Consider the following 19,325-nt stretch of genomic DNA (forward strand, 5'->3'; position numbering starts at 1 on the left):
GGTAACCTGGTTTTGTTTTTTCTCCTGTGTGTGGTGTGCAGGCCTTCCACAATTTTTCTTAATTTTGCTTTAAAAATGAAAATGTTTAAAAACATGTATTTAGTATGTGTTCATACTAGCTCAGGTACCCAGTTACGACCATAGTTTGAAATGTGACTGTGAAATAATTTTTCTTTTGTGTGGGCAATGTTTTTGTTGCATGCTTGATTCTTAGTAAAGAAAATACCATTCTATAACAAGTTAGTTAGCTTTCTGAAGTTCGTTTAATCAAAATTGTTGCCTTATTCAGACAAACTTATAATTTGTACAAAAATTCTCCAAATATTTTGGAGAATCCTAGAGTTAGGTAGGAAAACCACTTTCAACTCAGTAAAGTAAAGAAATAATTTTTGTAAAATGTTGCTCTTGAATAGTATTTTATGACTAAAAATGTGTTCATCTTTTCTTGATAGATTGTCAAAGCGATTCCAGGTTTGCCTTTCAAAGAAGATACAGCAGTTCACACAGACAGGTATGGTGCAGCGTGTTAAATATTTTAAATAGTTATGTAATCAGATAATTAGGAGCTTGTAGTATGTTTCCAGTTACTATGAGGCAGTTAAAAGGGTGGAGGGTAAGAGAAGATGCATACACGTGCTTTTGAGGAAGAAGGGGATATGAAGCTGCTGGTACTTACCCAGACTGCAATAAAAACAGCAGTTCTTTCTAAACAACAGCTTGACAACAAGGATGTGCTGGGGAAGTATTCTTCTGCACACTAAACGTGTTAGGTTGCTTTATTCTTAGTGTGATTTATAAAGTTTTCAAATTCAATGAAATATGACTATGAACTGATTTGTGCAATGCTTTTACTGTGCTGCATTGTCAGTTGTTGCATGTATAATAAACACAAGGAGTGTGTTTAATTAAGTTTCTAACTGATGCAGATACATGTTTCTTTTTTTGAAACTTAAGAAACCTTTTTACTACAGTCTGGTCTGATTTTCTTCTAAAGTTGTGGAACTCAACAATTATTATCTTACAGAAATTTCCTGAGGGTTATTTTCAGATGCTTAAAAGCTAATACTAAATTTTATTTTCAGAATGGTGGTACTTGATTTCTTCTTTCAAGTTTGAGCATTTTCCTCCTTGACATAGGTAGTACATCAAAAATATTTTGTGAATTGCTTGATGTAGTTTTAGAAATATTGCTTGTATTTATGAATTGCATTTTATTTTTGCTTTTATGTTGGATTTAATGTTTGTATGTTTCTCAGGCTTCAGCAGTTCTTAAATTCTGATCCTCTGAAGGCACACATAATTGAAGATGACCAACAGGTATTTCAAGCATTAACTTTAATTTCTCTTGTGGAAATATATTGTGTGTATGTGGAAGGTTTTGATAGTATCTGGGCTGCAGGAGTAGTCTTTGTGGAAGGAGGTCAGGGGCTGATTCTAGCCACATCGGCAACAAGACCCACTACAGGCCAAAATTGAGCCAACCAGCAAAGTTGGTGGTGCCTCTGTGAAAACATGTTTAAAAAAGGGGAAAAAATGCAGGAGAGGGAACAAAAAAAAAAAAAAGTGAGAAACAAAGGCAAGGTCAGGTTTTGTGTACCTGAAGGGACTGCAGTCTGTGGAGGACCTACACTGGAGCAGACGGAAGGAGTAAGAGAGAAACTGCCATGTTCTGACTGCAGTCCCTGCCTTGTGGTGCTCCTTGCTTCCGTGGTGGGATGGCGTGTAACCTGCATTGATAAGGGGAGAGGAGAGGAGCTTGGAGTGAAATTGGAGCCTGGGAATGGGGGAGGAGAAGTGTTTTCCTGAAGTTTGTAAATGTTTGTTTCTTTGTTTTAGTTTCCCAGTAACCAATATGTTGGCAACAAATTAAGCTAGCCTAAAGTTGAACCTGATTTGCCTGCATCAGTAATTGTTAAGTAACAACCCTGTGTCTATTTCGACCCATGAATCTTCTTGCTCACTCTCCCTGTTTTTCTCCTCCATGGAGAGAAAAACTATCTTTCCCCCTGGAAGGGGAGAGTGAGTGAGCAAGTGGCTGTGTGGGTGCTTGGCTGTGAGCTGAGGTCAACCCACTGCAGCAAATTTTACTAGTCATCTTTTTTTTAACTGTATTTTGATTGTTAAAGCTGAATGCTAGCTGTACACAGAACATCTAGTGCATTCTCTTGGATGAATTAAGACAATTTTGATAAATATTTCTGTAAGAAATGCTAATTTATGAGTGTTTTTCACCACTGGTCTGTGTAACTTAACAGCATGTATGAGTTATAATTAAATTGTATTTACAATTATTTTGGCTATTTATCATCAAAATAACATTTTTTTAAATATAAAAATGATTTTGAGTCTTAGGTAAGCTAAAACCCTTTTAAGTATTGCCTTTGTCATATAGTTTCAGAATTTTCAAAATCTTGGTGAAGAAAGAAACTTTGTCTTTCTCAGCAACAAAATTGAGCCATCGTCAGTTCTGGAAACAGCACCACTTTTTGATGATCTGAAAAAGGTAATGCTAATGTAATATGTTACATTGAATATCTTTATAAGGCTGGTATCATACCTCAACTTTGGATACTAAATATTATAGTCATACCTAATTTTGATTGAGGAATGTCTAGGAGGTTGTTCATGTGATTGAACAAACAAAGCTTCAGAGAGGTGCTGTAAGAATTGTGCACATTTCTGGTATATCAACCACTGTGCCAAGTCACAGGATTTGAATTTCAGTACAGTAATATAACTCCTCCTCAGCTCAGAAGAATTTTGTTCATATTGCATGTTAAGGGCATTTATTATATAGTGGGTCTAAAGCTTTTGAATTGCTCAGTGATTTGTTGGTTTTTAAGTACACAGTTTACATGTGGAACTCTTAATTTCTCTTTCTGCAGGAACTTACTCGGAAAAAACGTTTAGGCCCTAACTTCACAGAGTCTTACTGTTGGCCGCCAGTAGCTCGAGGCTGTGATGTAGTTGCCATCTCATATCACGGAAATGATCCGTTCTTATATATTCCACCAATTCTTACGTTTTTGCAGTTGGGAAGTTGCTACAAAGCCTTGCCAAACACCAATGGGGTATGTATATATTAGAGTAGTAACAGGTTTTCTGTTCTAAAGTGCAGATGTAGAATAATGACCCAGAAGATAGCAGATGTTTAGAATGTGTGCATTTAATGGGATCTTAGTGTATCTTCATGATGCTTACCAGTTTATATAAGCCCTTTGCTTAGAGGCTTATGGAGGTGGAATGCATGCATGTGGGAGTCAAACTTACTTATCAAGTAATATCTAACAAGTGGTTAGCATCGTATCACTTTGATACTTGATGAAGCTTTGTTTTTGCAGAGATAGAATGTCATTAAATTAAAATTTGTATTAGCTCTCTTAAATATTGTAATTAATTTTCTAACTTGTATCAGAATTATTGAGGTTGTAAAGCACCTCTGGAAATTTCTTAGCACAACCCCAAGTAAGACAAGTTGCTCCTGCTTCTGTTAAATTTTTGGACCTTATACTGTATGTTGCTGCATATCCACACCAGGTAACCTGGTGTGTAGTTCCTTGGGGCTGTAACACCTACATTTAGGAGGTGATATATTACTAAAATCTTCAGTACTTGAAGTACTTAAAGGCCTGTGTCGCAGATCTTGGTTTTGCCTTAAACGCTGAAGTAGTAAAATTCTTAAGATTCTGAACTCTTGTCTAATACTACAGTGTAAAATTTGGTACCTTTGTATGTAGCCGCTAGCACTTATTTTGTGTCCTGGGTGGAAGAAGGCACAGCTTGTTTTTGAGCTACTACAAACATACGAGAGATGCTGCAGGCAGCTTCATCCAATGTTGATAATACTTGGGCAGAAAAAAGAAGAAGCTTTAAGTGTGAAAATCCAAGAATGTAAGTATACTTTCTGTCTTCTTAATTATGCTTGAAAACATGCACTGCCTTAATTGCAGGAGATTGTGAAGGAAGTAATTTATACTTCGTTTTTGTTCTATAAAGTGATAACTCTATTTCTTTAATGCTGTAACCGTAGTGATACATGAAGCTTCAGTAGTGCTATGTAACAGTAAATGGTATTAAAGTTTTTTGAATATCTACATGTTCAGCATCTTTTGATGTGAGTCCATAACAGTTATTTTTGAGCCAAATTAGTGGTACGGATTTGCTGAAGATCATGCTGAATTAGGATTAATTGTGGACTTTCTTGATTTAGAACTAGATTTTATAATGGGGTGGGTTTTTTGGTACATGAGCATCCATTGCTAGACGGCGGTACTGAGTCTGTCAGGGATGGAGTTAATTCTCTTCACAGTCTGTGTGGTGGTGTGTTTCGGATTTGTAACTGGGAACAGTGTGGATAACACACCAGTGTTTTGGCTCTTGCTGAGCAACACTTACATGGCATCAAGAATTCTCTTTTCCCAGTCTGCTGCCCAGTGAATAGGCCAGGGGTGGGCAAGAAGCTGGGAGGGGACACAGCCTGGACAGCTGACCCAAACTGACCAAAGGGATACACAGTGCTGTATAATATCATGCTCAACAATAAACACTTGAGGGGTGGTGATGATCTGATGAGTGGGTGGGCATCTGTCTGATTGTAGGATGTTGTCAGTGGTTGTCTCGGTATTGCTTCTGTCTCATCCCTCTTTCACTTCTCTTGACCCATGAGTTTTCTCACTTTGGCAGTTGCTGTTCTCTCCCATGTCCCACTGGGGGTGAGGGGAGTGAGTGAGCATCTCTGTGCATTTTAGTTGCTGGCTGCAGTCAGCCCACCACAGTAATGTGTATGTTCTTAAAAAATATTTTTTATGAATATGTAAGTATTTCAAGTACCTGATATTTATTTTTTAAAACTGACAAATGTTTGGGGGACGTGTCTGATGCTGCTTTACGGTTTATATACACTTAACACAATTCTCCTCTTAATTTAAAAAGAATATTGGAAAAGTGAGGGATTAAAAAGGAGGTAATAGTTCTCTGGAGCCAAGTTGCATACATGTCCAACACTAAATCTTAGCTTGAAGTTTGGGGTTTTTTTTTTAATGATGGTTTCCAACTTGCTTATTTTAGTAAATTCTAAGTAATTTTTGCATTTAAGTTCAGTACTGTGCAGAGGATACTCCATAGAGAAGAGGAGTCATAGAAGTAGTAAAAGAACTGTTTGGAGACTTGCCTTACTTAAGTAAAACACTTAGTTTTACTGTTCTTCTTCGGGCTTTTTGTTAAGCCTTAATCATTAACTGCATTTTTAAAAGTGACTTTTTGCCAAGGAAACAAGAAATACAGATAAAACTATGAAGGACTGTGTAAAACTTTTCAGTTTCAGCACTTTGTATTACATCCATCATTAAAGTGTAAGAACCTGGTGGATGAAATCAGATCTTCTATGAGAACTGTTGGTATATTTGCACAGATTAAGATCATTCTGGTTTTATTTTCATATATACATACACATATATGTGTGTGTAGATATCTAAGCTACAATGTCTGCTTTATTCCAATTTTTAAAAGTGAACTTTTCTAAAGGCTGCTCTTGCATGTATTTAAGTATTTACCTTCTATCTGTTTCTGAAGTTCTTATCTCTACTTCCATTAATTTATTGGAAAACAAAATGGCATCCTGCTTTTTGAACTTGTTAACGTTCAGACTTTTCAGTCTTTCAAAAATGCAGAGTTTTACTTAATCAGATCTTGAAGACATGCAGGGATAGAAAAACACAAGCAAACTAAAAATGACTGTTGACCAGAAGCCAGGAAATTGAGTTCAGTGTTCTCTATTTTAAAAAAAACACCAAAACAAACAAAAAAACCCACCCAAAATCAATAACCCCCTCAGCTTAAAGATGATGCATCTGAGCTGCAAATGTGGCCTTTTTAATAAACTATGTTGTGTAGTGTCTCATTCTTTCAATTTGTGAGTTAATGTTAACAGTCTTTTCTTCCTACTTGTAGGTGAAGTAATCGTGACTACACCATATAGCCTCCTGAGACTGTTTGAACATCACAGTTTATTATTTTGTAGGCTTTGCCACCTTGTTCTTGATGAGGTTGAGGTACTGTTCTCTGACGCTGCTGAACAGGTAAATGGTTTTAATACATTCAGCTGGTAAAATGCTGTTCCAGTTGTGCACATCTCAAGAACAGTGGCACATAATGAGAAAAGCCAGCCTTCCTGAACCCTTGTGGTAGAGTTGAAAAGAAAACAGAAATTAAAAAAATCACATCTGCATACTTCTGGCAGAAGGAAACACTGGAGAAGTGGAGATGTAATCTATTAAATCTGATTTCCCCTGCTTTTTTTTTTTTTTTAAATTGGAGAGCTCTGTCTTGTCCTGTTTTACGCTACTGCTCCATTATGCTCTCTTCCTTTGTGTGTGTTTTCTCAAGACTTGCATTTTTTTCAACTTGGTAGCAATAGTTTCAGCGTAGGGATCTTTAATCAGCTTTAAAGACTTGAATCATCTGTCTGTGAGGAACCTCCTTTTCCCTCTTGCCAGTGCTGTTTGAACAGCTTCAGTTCAAGAACCAGCTTTATTGGTAAACTTCTCAGTCTCTGTAGATTGAAAGACACAAATGAATGATCATATAGTTGGGAAAACAATCATAAAAACTCTCCTTGAGCCTTAATGTCAGTGCAGGCAAAAGGAGCAGCTGATCCCAACTCAGAGTATCATGTAAGAAGAATATCATTAAGTTTCATGTTGACAAGGATGTATATATATTGTATCAGTTTTAAAATGATGACTTACAACTCAAGTTTTAGTAAATTCCATATTTTTTTATTGCTGCTTTGAGGCTTCATAGGACAGATGCGCTCTGTTAGTATTATAACATATTACATCATCATCATGCAAAATATGCCCTACACATTTTTTCACTGTCATAGGGGTTTTTTTAAATCATTAACTTATTACCTGTTTAAATGTTGGTGATAAGACTAAAAGGCCATGTTTCTAACTGTGAAAAGCTAAAGAAACATCTTAATGGAGATAGATTGCCCAGGTTGCTGTATGTGAAGCTGTTAAATGTGCCTTTGTAGCAGCAAATCTCAAGTCACAAATTAGGTGAAATGTCATCCTTATCCAGTGGGGCATTCCTTCTTTATGTTTAGGCTGTTCTTTCTGTTGTGTTCCTGTACTTCTTGAGACAGAGTGCAGGTATACCGTATGCAGATTGTGTCAGAAGTAGCTTGTACAATACTGTGCATGTATCTGCTATTTTTGTAGGATCTTCTCGGCTTCTCAAAAGCGTCAGTCTTTAATAGAAAAAAGAAGAGGTGCTCTTTAGATGGAAGTGATCGTTTGATAATGTTTTGGATTATTGCAGCTCTTCTAAAGCATTGTGTTACAGAAATGTTACATTGTTAAAAGCATTGCTGCTATGGGTAACTTCAGTGCCAGGTTGAGAGAGATCTCTTAGAATTGCGGCAGAGCCCTAGAATACTTCTTAGTATGGTAGTGCTTTGCCAGAAATCCTGATGTCATTCCACAACTAGACTGCTTGTCACTTACGTAAGGTGATGTCATCAGGAACATATTCATTCTGTCTTAGTGATTTTTAGGTTTTTTGTAACTGATTTTATGGCACGCACACACACACACCCCCTTCTTTATTTTGGCAAATTACTATATTTGACAGGTTGGATTTATCTTCTACTTACCTCCTAGTTTTTGCTGACTGCCTGTGACCTCTTGGATCTACTTTTGCCTAGGCTTAATATTTTTCAGATTTGAACAGATCCTTTTCCTGAGATCTCCATCCTTGGCAGAATCCTGCATTGTGATCCTGTGTGTGCACATGCTGTTCCTTCATGCTGTCCTGTCCCTTTCTTCTTTCTTTAGAGGTCGTTCAAATAATAGGATAAAGGTGCACAAACCAAACGCTTCATTTTAGGATGTGAAATGTGTGTTTTGTTGTGATGGTGTTTTTGTTACTGGGAGAAGCTGTGTGCTCAAACTGTACTTTTCACTGCTGTTACATACTCACTGGAATAGGATAAGAGGATACAAAAACTTTTTTTCTTTATAGGTTTTTACTATATTAGATTGTTACAAGAAAGACGTTAGTGAAGAGTATTCAGCGCATCAGATCGTTGCTGTTGGAACCCGTTGGAATAAACACATAGCACGCTTGATAAAGGAGTTCATGAATGGTCCTTACATTGTGATAACAACTATAGAAGAAGCTTCCATCTATGGAAATGTGCAACAGGTAAAAATTTGGGGGTGATGTCACTATTTGTTTACTAAGATATTTTGCTGTTTGTACTGATCAAGGTCAGTATACGTGGCTGCTGTTTATTTTAAGTGGGTAGCACTACAATCCTAACTCAGGCTGCTTAGGTGCACCTCCCATGTATGAACTGAGGTGACTCTTTCATGAAGGAGCTGAAGGTCTTTTACCTTGTTTTGTAGGACTGAGGTGAAGCTGTTCCCTTGAGTATTTCATTGTTGATGCAAATGAGCCTGAATTTTATGTGAAGTATTTGCAAATGGTGTAGTTTGTGACCAGAATTTTAACAAAATGTTTTTGCAGTTGTTAATTGTGAGTGGCAGAGCTATAAGGTAAGTTATCCCAAGACAGAGCTAGTAAAATACTTGTTTTACTGCTGTGTGCCACACAATACAGAACTTAATTTGACCTAAAATTTTCAGTAAACTATTACATGTTCTTAGGTGTCTTCTCATTTAATTTCCAGTCAGTGTGGTGTAGCCCTTAAGAGTAATACAAAATTTTGTTAAGTATGATCTGAGTTCTTTTGTGTCTCAAAATCTGATAATTTTGGGATTGAGAATGTTTGGAAATCTTTAAGACTAGACATTCTGAGCATGACATGAAACTGAAAAAAACACCAAAAGAATGGTTTGGCAGGACTGAAAATGTTAGTGGTTTGATGTTTTAGTTAAGAGTATTTCAGGTGGTGCTGAATGCTTTTGGAACGTGAAGCTTTTTTAGTGGTACTTGAAAATGCCAAACTTTAAAAGACTGATAAATCACCTGAAATCGAATGAAAAATCTTAATGTGGGATTTTGATTATGTGATGGATTTTAATTATGCTTCTGGAAGCTGTCCTTTTGTGAGAGTTCTGTTTTCTCTACGTTTAACAGAAGACCTACCACTTACTGGAGCTATCATTTATATAGATTCTCTTTGGTATTATATAACAATGCTTATTAAAAGGAAAAATTATATAGTAAAATATGTGTAGATTATATGAATTATCAGCCCTCTGTTTTGTATGTACTTGTAGGTCGTGAGATCTTGCATGAACAGTGAGAGAATTTCCGTGTTACTTAAAATACTGGACTTTACCCACAATAATCTTCAGAAGGTGCTGGTATTCACTAATACAGTAAATGAGGCAGAAATGATTCATAAGGTAAGAAAGTATTTAAATTTACATAGATAAGTGCTTTCTTAATTGTTAAGGTATAACAAACTAAAATACCTGGGCTTCTGAGAATAAAGGAAGAGTGTGAATTTGAAAGTTAATTATTTCTGCTAAAAATAGCCCCAACCCCGCCCTTCTGCCAACTAGAAGAAAGCCTGACAGGAATGTCTGGCACAGAATGCATTCATTACTGAATTCTTAACTATGTTCTGTCTGTCAGGTTGAAACTTTGAGCTGAATCAAACTGGCTTTTTTCCAGTAAAAGTTGTCAGTTTTTTTATTACTGTTTTTAGTGGTTTTTCCTGAGAAACTGGTACATAAGCCTGCATGTGGTTAGATGATAGAATCCACTTAGAATAGAGAGGACACCTTAATGGTGGGAAAAGCTTCAAAAGGAATTTGTACTTTCTTAAACATCTGTTTAATGCATTAATCCATAGGAACCTGAACTTTATTAGTTATCTTTTTATACAGGAAATTAATAAACTTAATCTCCATAGTCTCTTTTTTTTTTTCATGTAAGCAACCTAAATTTCATTAACTCTTTCCCTTGTCTCTCTTTACAGTAGCTAAGGTATGCTAGATACTAATAAGATAAACTATTAGAGTTTATTAGAGAAGTTATTGCTGTATTGGAAGAATGTATAACTTTGCTTTGTCATCCAGGCACTGAAGAACAACTCAATATTTTCACTGAAATTACATAAAGAGAGCGAGTTTAATTTCAAATATATCTTAGAGCAGTGGACAAAAAAGTCTAATTCTGGCACTCATGTTGTATTAGGTGAGTATTTTCTTTTTGTCTCATTGTGATTATGTCTCCGTGGTGACTCATGTTCTACACTAAATACTTGCACTAGGTTATCTCATAACTTCCACAGGATCAGTTCCCTATGAATTCTTTCTAGTTATCCCTTTACTTTGTAGTGGTATAGCTAGTATTTTTTCTTGTTTTGGTGTTGTTGTTCCTTGGTCTCAGGGTTAACTGCTGTGACGGAAAACCTTAATTATTAGAGGGAACATAAAGGAAGTTTTTGGATGCATTAGTTAAAAGAATTACTAGCACTTCCTAAGAATTTCCATGATTTCACAGTTGTCTCCTATTGGAGAATATATTCAGTTTGAAATAGGTTAGGAACTCTGAAGAACTACTGTAATTGCCCATGTGTTCTGGTGGAATTTTACTTTTCAAGTTGTTTGCAGTAGCAAAGATTCTTACCCAGTTCCAAACTTAGTTTTTTCCATTGCATCCATCAAAAGCAAGATGATTGACTTACATCTGTTCTGTAGGTTCACACAAAGGTGTTAAGATCCTGCATTGCTTCAAGTGTTTTCTGTCTTACTCTTGTGAAGTACTTGGCTGTGGGCAATTCTATTTGTTCTGTGATACTGATGTGAGAGAGAGAATTATGCTAGACATGAAATGCTATGTCTGCTATTTGCTTATGAAATGTATTGACTGAAGAAATGTAATGCCTTATGTAAGTATATTGGGAGAAGACCCTTTTCTTGATTCTTAAGTCAATGGATGGGCAGAAGGAAACAGCCATTGCTTATGTGATGTAACACTTCACATGCTTGAAGTATTAGTTATCTTATATGTGTGTATAAAACATGTGCTTAGTTTTAACAGATGACTGCATGCAGTATTTGGGAATTATGGATGCAACTTGCGTGGTACATTTTGGTTTTCCTTCTCCAAGAATCTTTGGTCAGCGTCTACACAGCGTATCTGACAACTTCTGTAATGTGATAAAGGTTTGAGTAAATCTTTCATGGGTTAACACTACATTTGATTAAGTGGTGGATACATAAAAGCTTTTAAATACTTTTTTTTTTTAGGATTCTTCTGTAGATCAGGAATATACAAAGGCAAGGTCAGTAATTCTGCTAACAGAAAACAGTGAATGTCATGAACTTGGCATCCTGCGTTATTTGCAGCATGCAGAAGCTGAAATTCCACCAGAACTGCATGATTTTACTGCCAAGATGCTAGAAGCTGAAGAAGATCAGAAATTTTCAAGGCCACTGTGTGCCTACCTTAAAACATTTGGAATTTGCAAGTAAGGAAATAACAAGTTTTCTTGATACCCATACTGACACAGGGAGGCATTGTATGCCCTGAATGATGAGTGCTTCTATTTCCTTGACAAATTTTCCTGTTGGATACTTTTATTCAAACCAGTTTTTGCTCCTGATTTTTTTTTTTTTCCTGTTGACTGCTGTATCTGTTCCAGTCTTCTCAGGTACTTTTATGAAAACAAATATTAGCCTTTTTATGGAGACTAATCCTACATAGTCTGACATGATATAATTCATTATAACTCCTAGATGTACTTGAGGGAACTTTAAGCCATTGTTTTAGTTAGCATTCTAACCATAATTGCACAAGGCTTGCGCTTTACTCTCTCCTCTGTCTTCTGTCCCTCCACAGTGGGTAAGTAGATGATGATTTCTCTGAGCTGTGTGTAACTGGATTGTAACTTCCTCTGGCTTGAAGGAGGAAGCTAAAATATTCTCAGGTATGACTTCTAGTGTAGATAACTGTTGTTGCAAGTAACAAAAATTGCAATGTTAGTGTTTGTTTTACTCTGAAACAAGTTTTCTGTTGTGGTTTTTTTTTTCTGTTGTGCAGATTTTTCCACCAAGAGCTTTCTGGCTCTTTCTGTCTAACCCCCAGAGTCATTGGTGCTATTTGAGACAGAAATTGAATATTGAGGGCTGATGAAATTTTAGTGTTTAAAGCTGTTGTAAGTCACATGAAAACAGTTTACAACTGAAAACAAAGGGCTTTTTTTTCTAAAACTGTTTCTTTAATATGTAGGAATAGAACAGTGTGTCCAGATCGTCATCAAATTAATTTACAAATAGACATGCCCCAGAACATACCAGATAAAATTATACAAACGCCTGGATATGTGACAGTAAGTTACTTTATTCTTCTTGTATTTGGGTACCAAGAAGACAGGTCTTAAGTAGCTACTTACTATATTACTTAATGTAATCCAAAAAATAGTATTACTGTAGTATGTATAATATATCTCTTGGATATTTGTTATTTTTTAGCTTATTTCCTCTCTCCCTTGCATAAATAAGTGTGCCATATTTTTCCCTTAATCTTTATCTTGAATTGAAATTGTCTTGCAGGTGATTCTGAGTTTACCTCAGATTTTCTTCTGCATTGAAGATTCCTGTTCTGTGGGAAGAGGGCTTATGTTCTGTCTATTCCTTCCCTCTATAAATTGAGACCATATACCAAAATTAACAAAGATTAAAGTTCCTATAAATTATATTTATTGTAGAGGAAACCCAAATTAATCTTCTTCAGTGAACAGAAGTTGAAGTGGAAGATAATGCATATTTTGTTGGAAGTGAGGATTTTTTCTTTGCTGACGTGTTCACACAAACTTGCTGAAAAATTAGCGTGTTCTGGCCTTGTCATTTGAAACTAGTTTTTTCATTTGCAGTATCCACAGAAAATGGGATACAGCTCTTCCCTTATCTTCTAGATGGAGCAGTTATTTCCTACTAAGATGTCAACACTTTTTGAAAACCATTTTGATAGTGCTGTTCTAATTGGACTTTAATAGTACCACAGTTATGAAATCTTCACCGTTATTGGGTTGCCTTTTCTATGGTGGTTCTTCACATCCCAGTAACAGTTTGTATCTCAACCTCCTTCACCTGGCTTTTCAGCCCCTTCTCTACTGGAGTGTTGTACAGTCTCTCTCATCATCTTGTTGGGTGATGATTGCTGTGGGCAAGTGTGTAGACATTGGTGCTTCCTTCCAAAGTTAGCGCTTGGTCTAAGAAGTTCTGGATGCCTTCTGTTTGGATGAGCTGCTTCTGCCTTCTTCCTGTCCTGTCTTTTTGCAGAATTCGGGTGCCTTCAGGTCATGCAGTTCGTTGGTGTTATCCATTCCCAAAAGTTGTAGGTTGTGAGAAAAGAAAGTAAGGAGAACTGGGTGGATTCTTTGGTGTCACTCCATTTCTGCCTAATAAATAAGGTTTTGTTGGTAGGTAGGAGTTCAAATCCTTTGGCAGCCTACATATATCTGATTTTAGTGCCTGAGACTGGGACAGATTTCATGACACTCCTATTAGAAACTTGCACTTCCCTGTGGTTCACTCAAGACAGCAGTTGTGGCCTCTTCCGTTTCCTTATGTAATTTTGCTTCAGCTGACTGCAGATCCTGGGTGTCTAACTTAACCAAAGTGATAACCAACTTGAATTCACTTTCTTTTTTGTTTGGAACCCAGTATAATGTTTCCTTCCATTAAGAACTTCAAGTCATGTTGTGCTTTCTTAGGATTTTTCTTAAGTGGAAATTACCTTTCTGGTCCTCTTACTATCCTGCCTGGCCTCATACACCCAGCTGTGTGTTAGTCCTTCTGCCTGGCATGACTCTTCAGATGGAACGCACCCAGCATTTTATGCATTGGTGTTGATAGTTGTATATTCATAGTTTTTAATTCAGGTAATTTCAGTGCAAAAGAAGTAAAGGCCTCATGCTTCCTTGGTCCTTCTAAAACTCACTGTAAGGCTGGAGAACACTTACAGTTAAGCTTGAATGGTGTGGAATGCCTTAGTGTGCTTAGGAGCCGGGGTTCATCTAAGTGGAATACCACCAACTGAGACTTAACAGTTCCTGCTCTATAAATTTCTGTCCACTATTGCTTGGAGTATAGGCAGCTAGTATTATTCTTGATCCTATGAATAATATAGTTATAACTCATCTTCTGAAAGGTGCGTATGCAGCAGCATCTCTGTCACCTCTTTAGGTTGGAAAGAGGTAGGTCATCTTGAATACGAAAGCATAGATTTCATTACCTTAAGAAATCATCCAGTCCTCCTTTCTTCTAATGTATTTTATGCTTTCAGATAGTGCCTCTTCACATTGTAAATGCAACAAACTACTTTGGTCGGATAGTAGACAAACAAGAGGACCAATATACAAATCTTGCTGAAGAAATTAATGAGTATTTTAAGAAACCTAGTAATAAAATTTCTGTTAAGAATGTGGAGAAGCTAGCATTTTATGGATTATGTGAGAAAACACTTTTTCACAGGTAAAAATGTTGTCTTTTTAAATTATTCATGTGCACTTTTTTATACAAAGTAATTTAAAACTGTCACCATTAAAAAAAAAGTCAACCCACCCCCAAAACCAGCCAAAAATCTGTTAGTCATTCTTTTAAAAAGTTATCACATGCTCTTTAAGTTACCAAATGGAAAACAGAATGACTACCCACACAGATATTTTGCTATGACAATATAATTTTTTAAACAAGAATAGATTTTAAAACTTTTTTCAACTCACTATGTGAAGAAAAGTAATTCTCTTTCCTCTCCTACTGTATGAAGGGTTCAGGTGGTAGAGATTTCCCCAAAAGAGGAAGAAAATTTATTCTTTAATGTCAAAATTAAATATATAGATGAAGGAAGAATAAGTCAAGTTCAGAGCTATCACCTGCTTCACTTGCCTGCAAGGTTTCAATGTCTGCCACCTCAAGCTGTGGAATTCATAGTCTGTAAAGTGAAACCCATTGATAATGAAATTGAATGGAACCCAAAGGTAATATTCATCAGGTTTTACATGGTATTTCCTTTATGTTCTTTAATTTCTCTGTGTGTTATTTTCTACAGGAAAACAGTTGTGAACTACAAACTTAGTTACCAAATTTCATTGCTTGTTAGTATTACCAGATTCTAAGAAGTCAGTTTTCTTTGTTTTCCTACAAAATACTGAAGTAAAACTTCTCTGTGATTTAAACGGCTTCTTCCAGAATAAGTTACCAGTGCTTCTGAATCTGTGGGGAGTAGCAGGGGAAGGGTAGCCCCTGTAAATTGTCCCGTTGGTATACATCTCAAATGCAGTGCAAATTTCTTTTTCCTAGGTAACCCGTTACATCTGTCACAAAATTAAAGGAAAACTACATGAAGCAAAAATAGTACATACCTTGGGAAATACAGCTTGGGTTGACCCAATGGTAGGTACAGAATTGTAGTATTACAAGATATTTATATCTAAATTCCTTTATAACAAGAGCTTCCATTCTTCTCTTTCCTTCTGTCCATTCATACTTTAATTTTATTCTACGTGGTATTCACGTAATACTGCTGGTTAACTTACTGTGATGGTGTCTGAGCGCTGGAGCAGGTTGCTCAGAGGTTGTAGAGTCTCTGTCCTTGGAGATAGTCAGAAGCCATCAGGACCTGGTCCTAGGCAGCTGACTCTAGGTGCCCCTGCTTGAGTAGGGGGGGTTGGATGAGATGACCTGCCAGAGGTCCCTTCCAACCTCAGCCACTCTGTGATAAATATGTATGCTTGTATATAGATGGAATTACACGACTGAGTAAAACTTGAACTTTCAATCTGGAGAGCTGAATATGCACCAGCAACAGAGCACCAATTTATAAATGTCATCCCAACTATTTCACAAAGTATGTTTTGGAAGTACTAGTTTTTAGGGATTTGTCTTGTAAAATCAATTCTGTAGTTTGTCGCATGCTGATCTGAAAGAATAAAACTTTGATGCTTCAAGATCGTTGATATCTAAGACCTCTTATACTAATTTATTCTGTTTACATTTCTAAGTCTTTGTCTTTTATTGTTCTTGCACTAGTTTAAGTTTTAGTCTAAATTTTTCTGCAAGTTAAAAAAGACTTTTGAGCTTTTTTTCCATAGTCTTGATCAGAGTGGGAAGAATGGGTGCTCTTGTTCTTGGTTTTTTTTTTTTACTATTTTACTTACACTAACATCTAGAAGACTGCTTGGTCTTGTGGAGCAATAATACGTAGTGTTGTAAGTTTTTCTTCTTAAACTGAATTTTTTTTTGTCAGCATTCCAAAGAAGACCTGTAAGCATAAATTGGATATAAAGGCTGTGATTCTGACCTTTCAGATACTAAGATTTTGTTTTTACATCTTCTTCTCATTGCAGTAATCTCAGACATGTGATGAAATTGCTTTAATTATTGGTTCTCTCAGAGTTGACTTTTTAAATTTCCCTGAAATTAAAATGTTACAGTCAGGGTCATGTTTGGATTGTTCTTTTGTCAGTTCCCTGGCCTTGCAAGAAGGGCAGTACTGGCCTGGACTCAAGTATTCCTGTTGGTGATGCTGACTGGAAGGTGATGGCTAGGGAGAAGTTAGAGTATGTCATCCATGTGATGGTGTTTTCTCTGAGTATTCTCCTGTTCTCCCAAAACTTTGCAGATAGGAGATTGCCTCAGGGCTGTGTTTTTCTTGAAAGGAGTTTGCCTGAAAGGTAGGAATCTATTCTGACAGTTACATCAAAGGACAAATAAATCAGATGCCTTTTAAGCCTTTACTAATGGCACGAACAAGCTAGTTGCATTTTTATGACATCTGTTGAGAAGTAATTTCACTTTATAAGCAAGGAGTTCTGTGAAGAATTGTTATCAAAAGTAGCTCACAAGTTGAGGGAATTTTTAATTATTATTATTTATGGTCTGGACAAGTTCATCAGAAGGGCTTCCCTATATCTCAGGATTGTGATGTGCGTCTTGTGGCTGCTTGGTCCTACCAAAGAGTACAGTGAGATATTCCTGTGCCTTGGAATGTGTCATGGTATGTTTTCCATCTGACCATTCAGTCAGATGAAAAATGCAGTGGAAAGAGAAAATGATATGGAAGTAATTCTGTTGAGTAGCTTCCTTTCCCATATTGTGTGTATCAACTCTTCTCTGATTTCTATGTTTTTGGTTTTGTTTAGGGTTTTTCTTACTGTGTCTCCCCAACAGTTTTATTGTTATTTGGGTCCAGAAGGTATTCTGAATGTGTGGTGTGTATTTTGGCTGTTATTCGTGTTAATCAGAACTGGGATTGTTTCCTTCATTGCTATCTTGGTTCTGTTAGATGGGACTAGCTACTAGTTATTTGAACCATTATCACAATGAAAAAGATGGTGATACTTTGAAAACAATTAAGCATGTATAGGTTACTGTTTGAAAACCATAAGAAAACTAATTGCTTACAGATGGAAATAAATGGTGGTATGTTTAAAGATTTACTTAAAGAACAGCTTAGGGTTGGAGAGAGACCACTTATGAACTGTGATTTCCATTTAGTATGTTTTGTAATTCAAGGTCCGGCTTACCAGGCTTTCAGGTTTCAAGATGTTGGTCAATGAATACAACGTTCGATCTGAGATTTTGTCTACGGGTCTGGGAACTGACAATCCAGAACATATAACCCAACTTCAGAAGTTGTACAGACACAGGAAAGTATTAGATCATGCAAAGAACTTGAACCCTTTGTAAGTGTTTACAAATCTTTTTTTCAGCATATTCTTTACTACAAAAAAAATTCTATTATTTCATTTTAACTGGATATTTTAATAATGAATATTACTGAATGTGATTTTTTGTTTAAATATAGACAGTAGCATTTGTGATATGTCTGCTTTCCTTTAACTATTCTTTAGCCACATAACCATTACGGAAAGAAAAATACCAAGTCTAGAAAGTGTTAAACTATTATTTGATGTAGATAGTCAAGTTTATGATGAAAATATGGAGACAATGCAAATTGTTACCTTTTGTTATGATCAGTGGCTTTTCTCAATGCTTATGAGACTGCAGTAGAGCATATTGTTGGTGTTTGTACAACTGCAAGAGTTCAAGCTGGAAAACGGAAACAGTTTACTTTAAAAGGATTAGGGCCATACATTTCATTAATATGGCTACATGATGGTTTTTGCAGTAACAGCACTGTACAATTTTTTCCTTGCCTCGTAAACTTTTAGAACTGAGTAAATACTGTATGTGGTGGAAGCGCACACCTTGTTGTGGTCTGTCCCAGACCCTAGGACTCTTGATTTTAAATGCTTATGAGCAAGACATCTGTAGCTCTTCTGTTCTGGCCTCTGTGTGGCACCTTGTTCAGGAGTTTGTTTAGCCACGTACTCTTCAGTTTGGAGAGCCATCATTGAAAATGTAATTTAAATGCTTTTGTCTGGCCAACCAAGGGTTTAATATTTACAAGGAAGAGAGAAATCTCAAATATTTTCTTTCTGAGAGTAAATATTGCTTCATAAACAAAAAAAGATCCCTGGTATACCAGCACAGGCACTGTATGTGTCATCTCAGGGTTGGGCAGGTTAATTAAGGTGGCTGTTTCTGTGACTTAGCCAGTCAACAAGATGAGGAAGCCTAACCCCCTCCGTACTTCACTTCCATCTTAGATTGAGATTCCTGTATTTCCATCTAGAACTGTACTGGAGTTTAATCTTAACCAAAGGATTTGTTTTTTCCCATATTATGTTCAACCTTAGAATCAGTATTTGAGAACAGTGTTGATACTTGGAAGGGGTTTTTTTTCAGGTTTTATTCCTTACAGAGGATGCTCAGGCTCTGAGGTTTCTGCTGCCTCAAGCACAACCTTTTTGAATTTATTTCTTCTTTCACACTGTTAATGAACAGGAAGGTTGGTAACCTCCTAATGGTCACCAGAGCATACAATGCCAGAGACCAGACAGCTTTATTGTGGTGCTGTGTGCAACAGTTCCATCTCAAGTAGCTGTAATGCAACTGCTTGGATTAGTTCTTGCAGATTCACTAAGCCTAATACTACTCTTGAAACATTCAGAACTGACTGCAGTCTTATCTTACTAAGGTACTAGTTAAATAAAGGGGACTTAAAGAGCTCCTGTAAGGTGAAGTTGACTGAGTAACTTCATTTGTGGTTTTTGCAGGAGTGTTTTCTCCCTGTTGCAGAATATGCTTAGTTACATGTTGGTTATGCAGATTTCAGATGCTGCATTGCAGATTTAAATTTTACAAAAGAAATTTATACTTAGTATGTGACACATCACTTTGTTTCCCCCTTAATCTGTGCTAGTTTGACAAGCATTCTGTTTTACTCTGGTCTTTGTCTAGGATTTGTGTGTGTGATGAATGTTACCTATTACC

The 19,325-nt window shown here is 36.4% G+C and overlaps 1 protein-coding gene across 1 annotated transcript in view; it reads left to right on the forward strand.

Annotated features, from left to right (window-relative positions):
• Window positions 1–19,325, forward strand: part of TDRD12 (tudor domain containing 12) — a 37,543-nt gene that overhangs the window by 11,826 nt on the left and 6,392 nt on the right. The window contains exons 10-25 of the mRNA XM_074881516.1: window positions 453–511; window positions 1,257–1,317; window positions 2,393–2,503; window positions 2,886–3,071; window positions 3,738–3,891; window positions 5,950–6,077; window positions 8,026–8,208; window positions 9,249–9,377; window positions 10,056–10,173; window positions 11,014–11,147; window positions 11,232–11,452; window positions 12,214–12,313; window positions 14,272–14,459; window positions 14,755–14,965; window positions 15,288–15,380; window positions 17,502–17,671. Coding sequence (XP_074737617.1) covers window positions 453–511; window positions 1,257–1,317; window positions 2,393–2,503; window positions 2,886–3,071; window positions 3,738–3,891; window positions 5,950–6,077; window positions 8,026–8,208; window positions 9,249–9,377; window positions 10,056–10,173; window positions 11,014–11,147; window positions 11,232–11,452; window positions 12,214–12,313; window positions 14,272–14,459; window positions 14,755–14,965; window positions 15,288–15,380; window positions 17,502–17,671 — 2,246 coding nt within the window. The remainder of the gene's footprint in view (window positions 1–452; window positions 512–1,256; window positions 1,318–2,392; window positions 2,504–2,885; window positions 3,072–3,737; window positions 3,892–5,949; window positions 6,078–8,025; window positions 8,209–9,248; window positions 9,378–10,055; window positions 10,174–11,013; window positions 11,148–11,231; window positions 11,453–12,213; window positions 12,314–14,271; window positions 14,460–14,754; window positions 14,966–15,287; window positions 15,381–17,501; window positions 17,672–19,325) is intronic.

Source organism: Strix uralensis, chromosome 12, assembly GCF_047716275.1.
Source record: "Strix uralensis isolate ZFMK-TIS-50842 chromosome 12, bStrUra1, whole genome shotgun sequence".
NCBI classification, from domain to species: Eukaryota; Metazoa; Chordata; class Aves; order Strigiformes; family Strigidae; genus Strix; species Strix uralensis.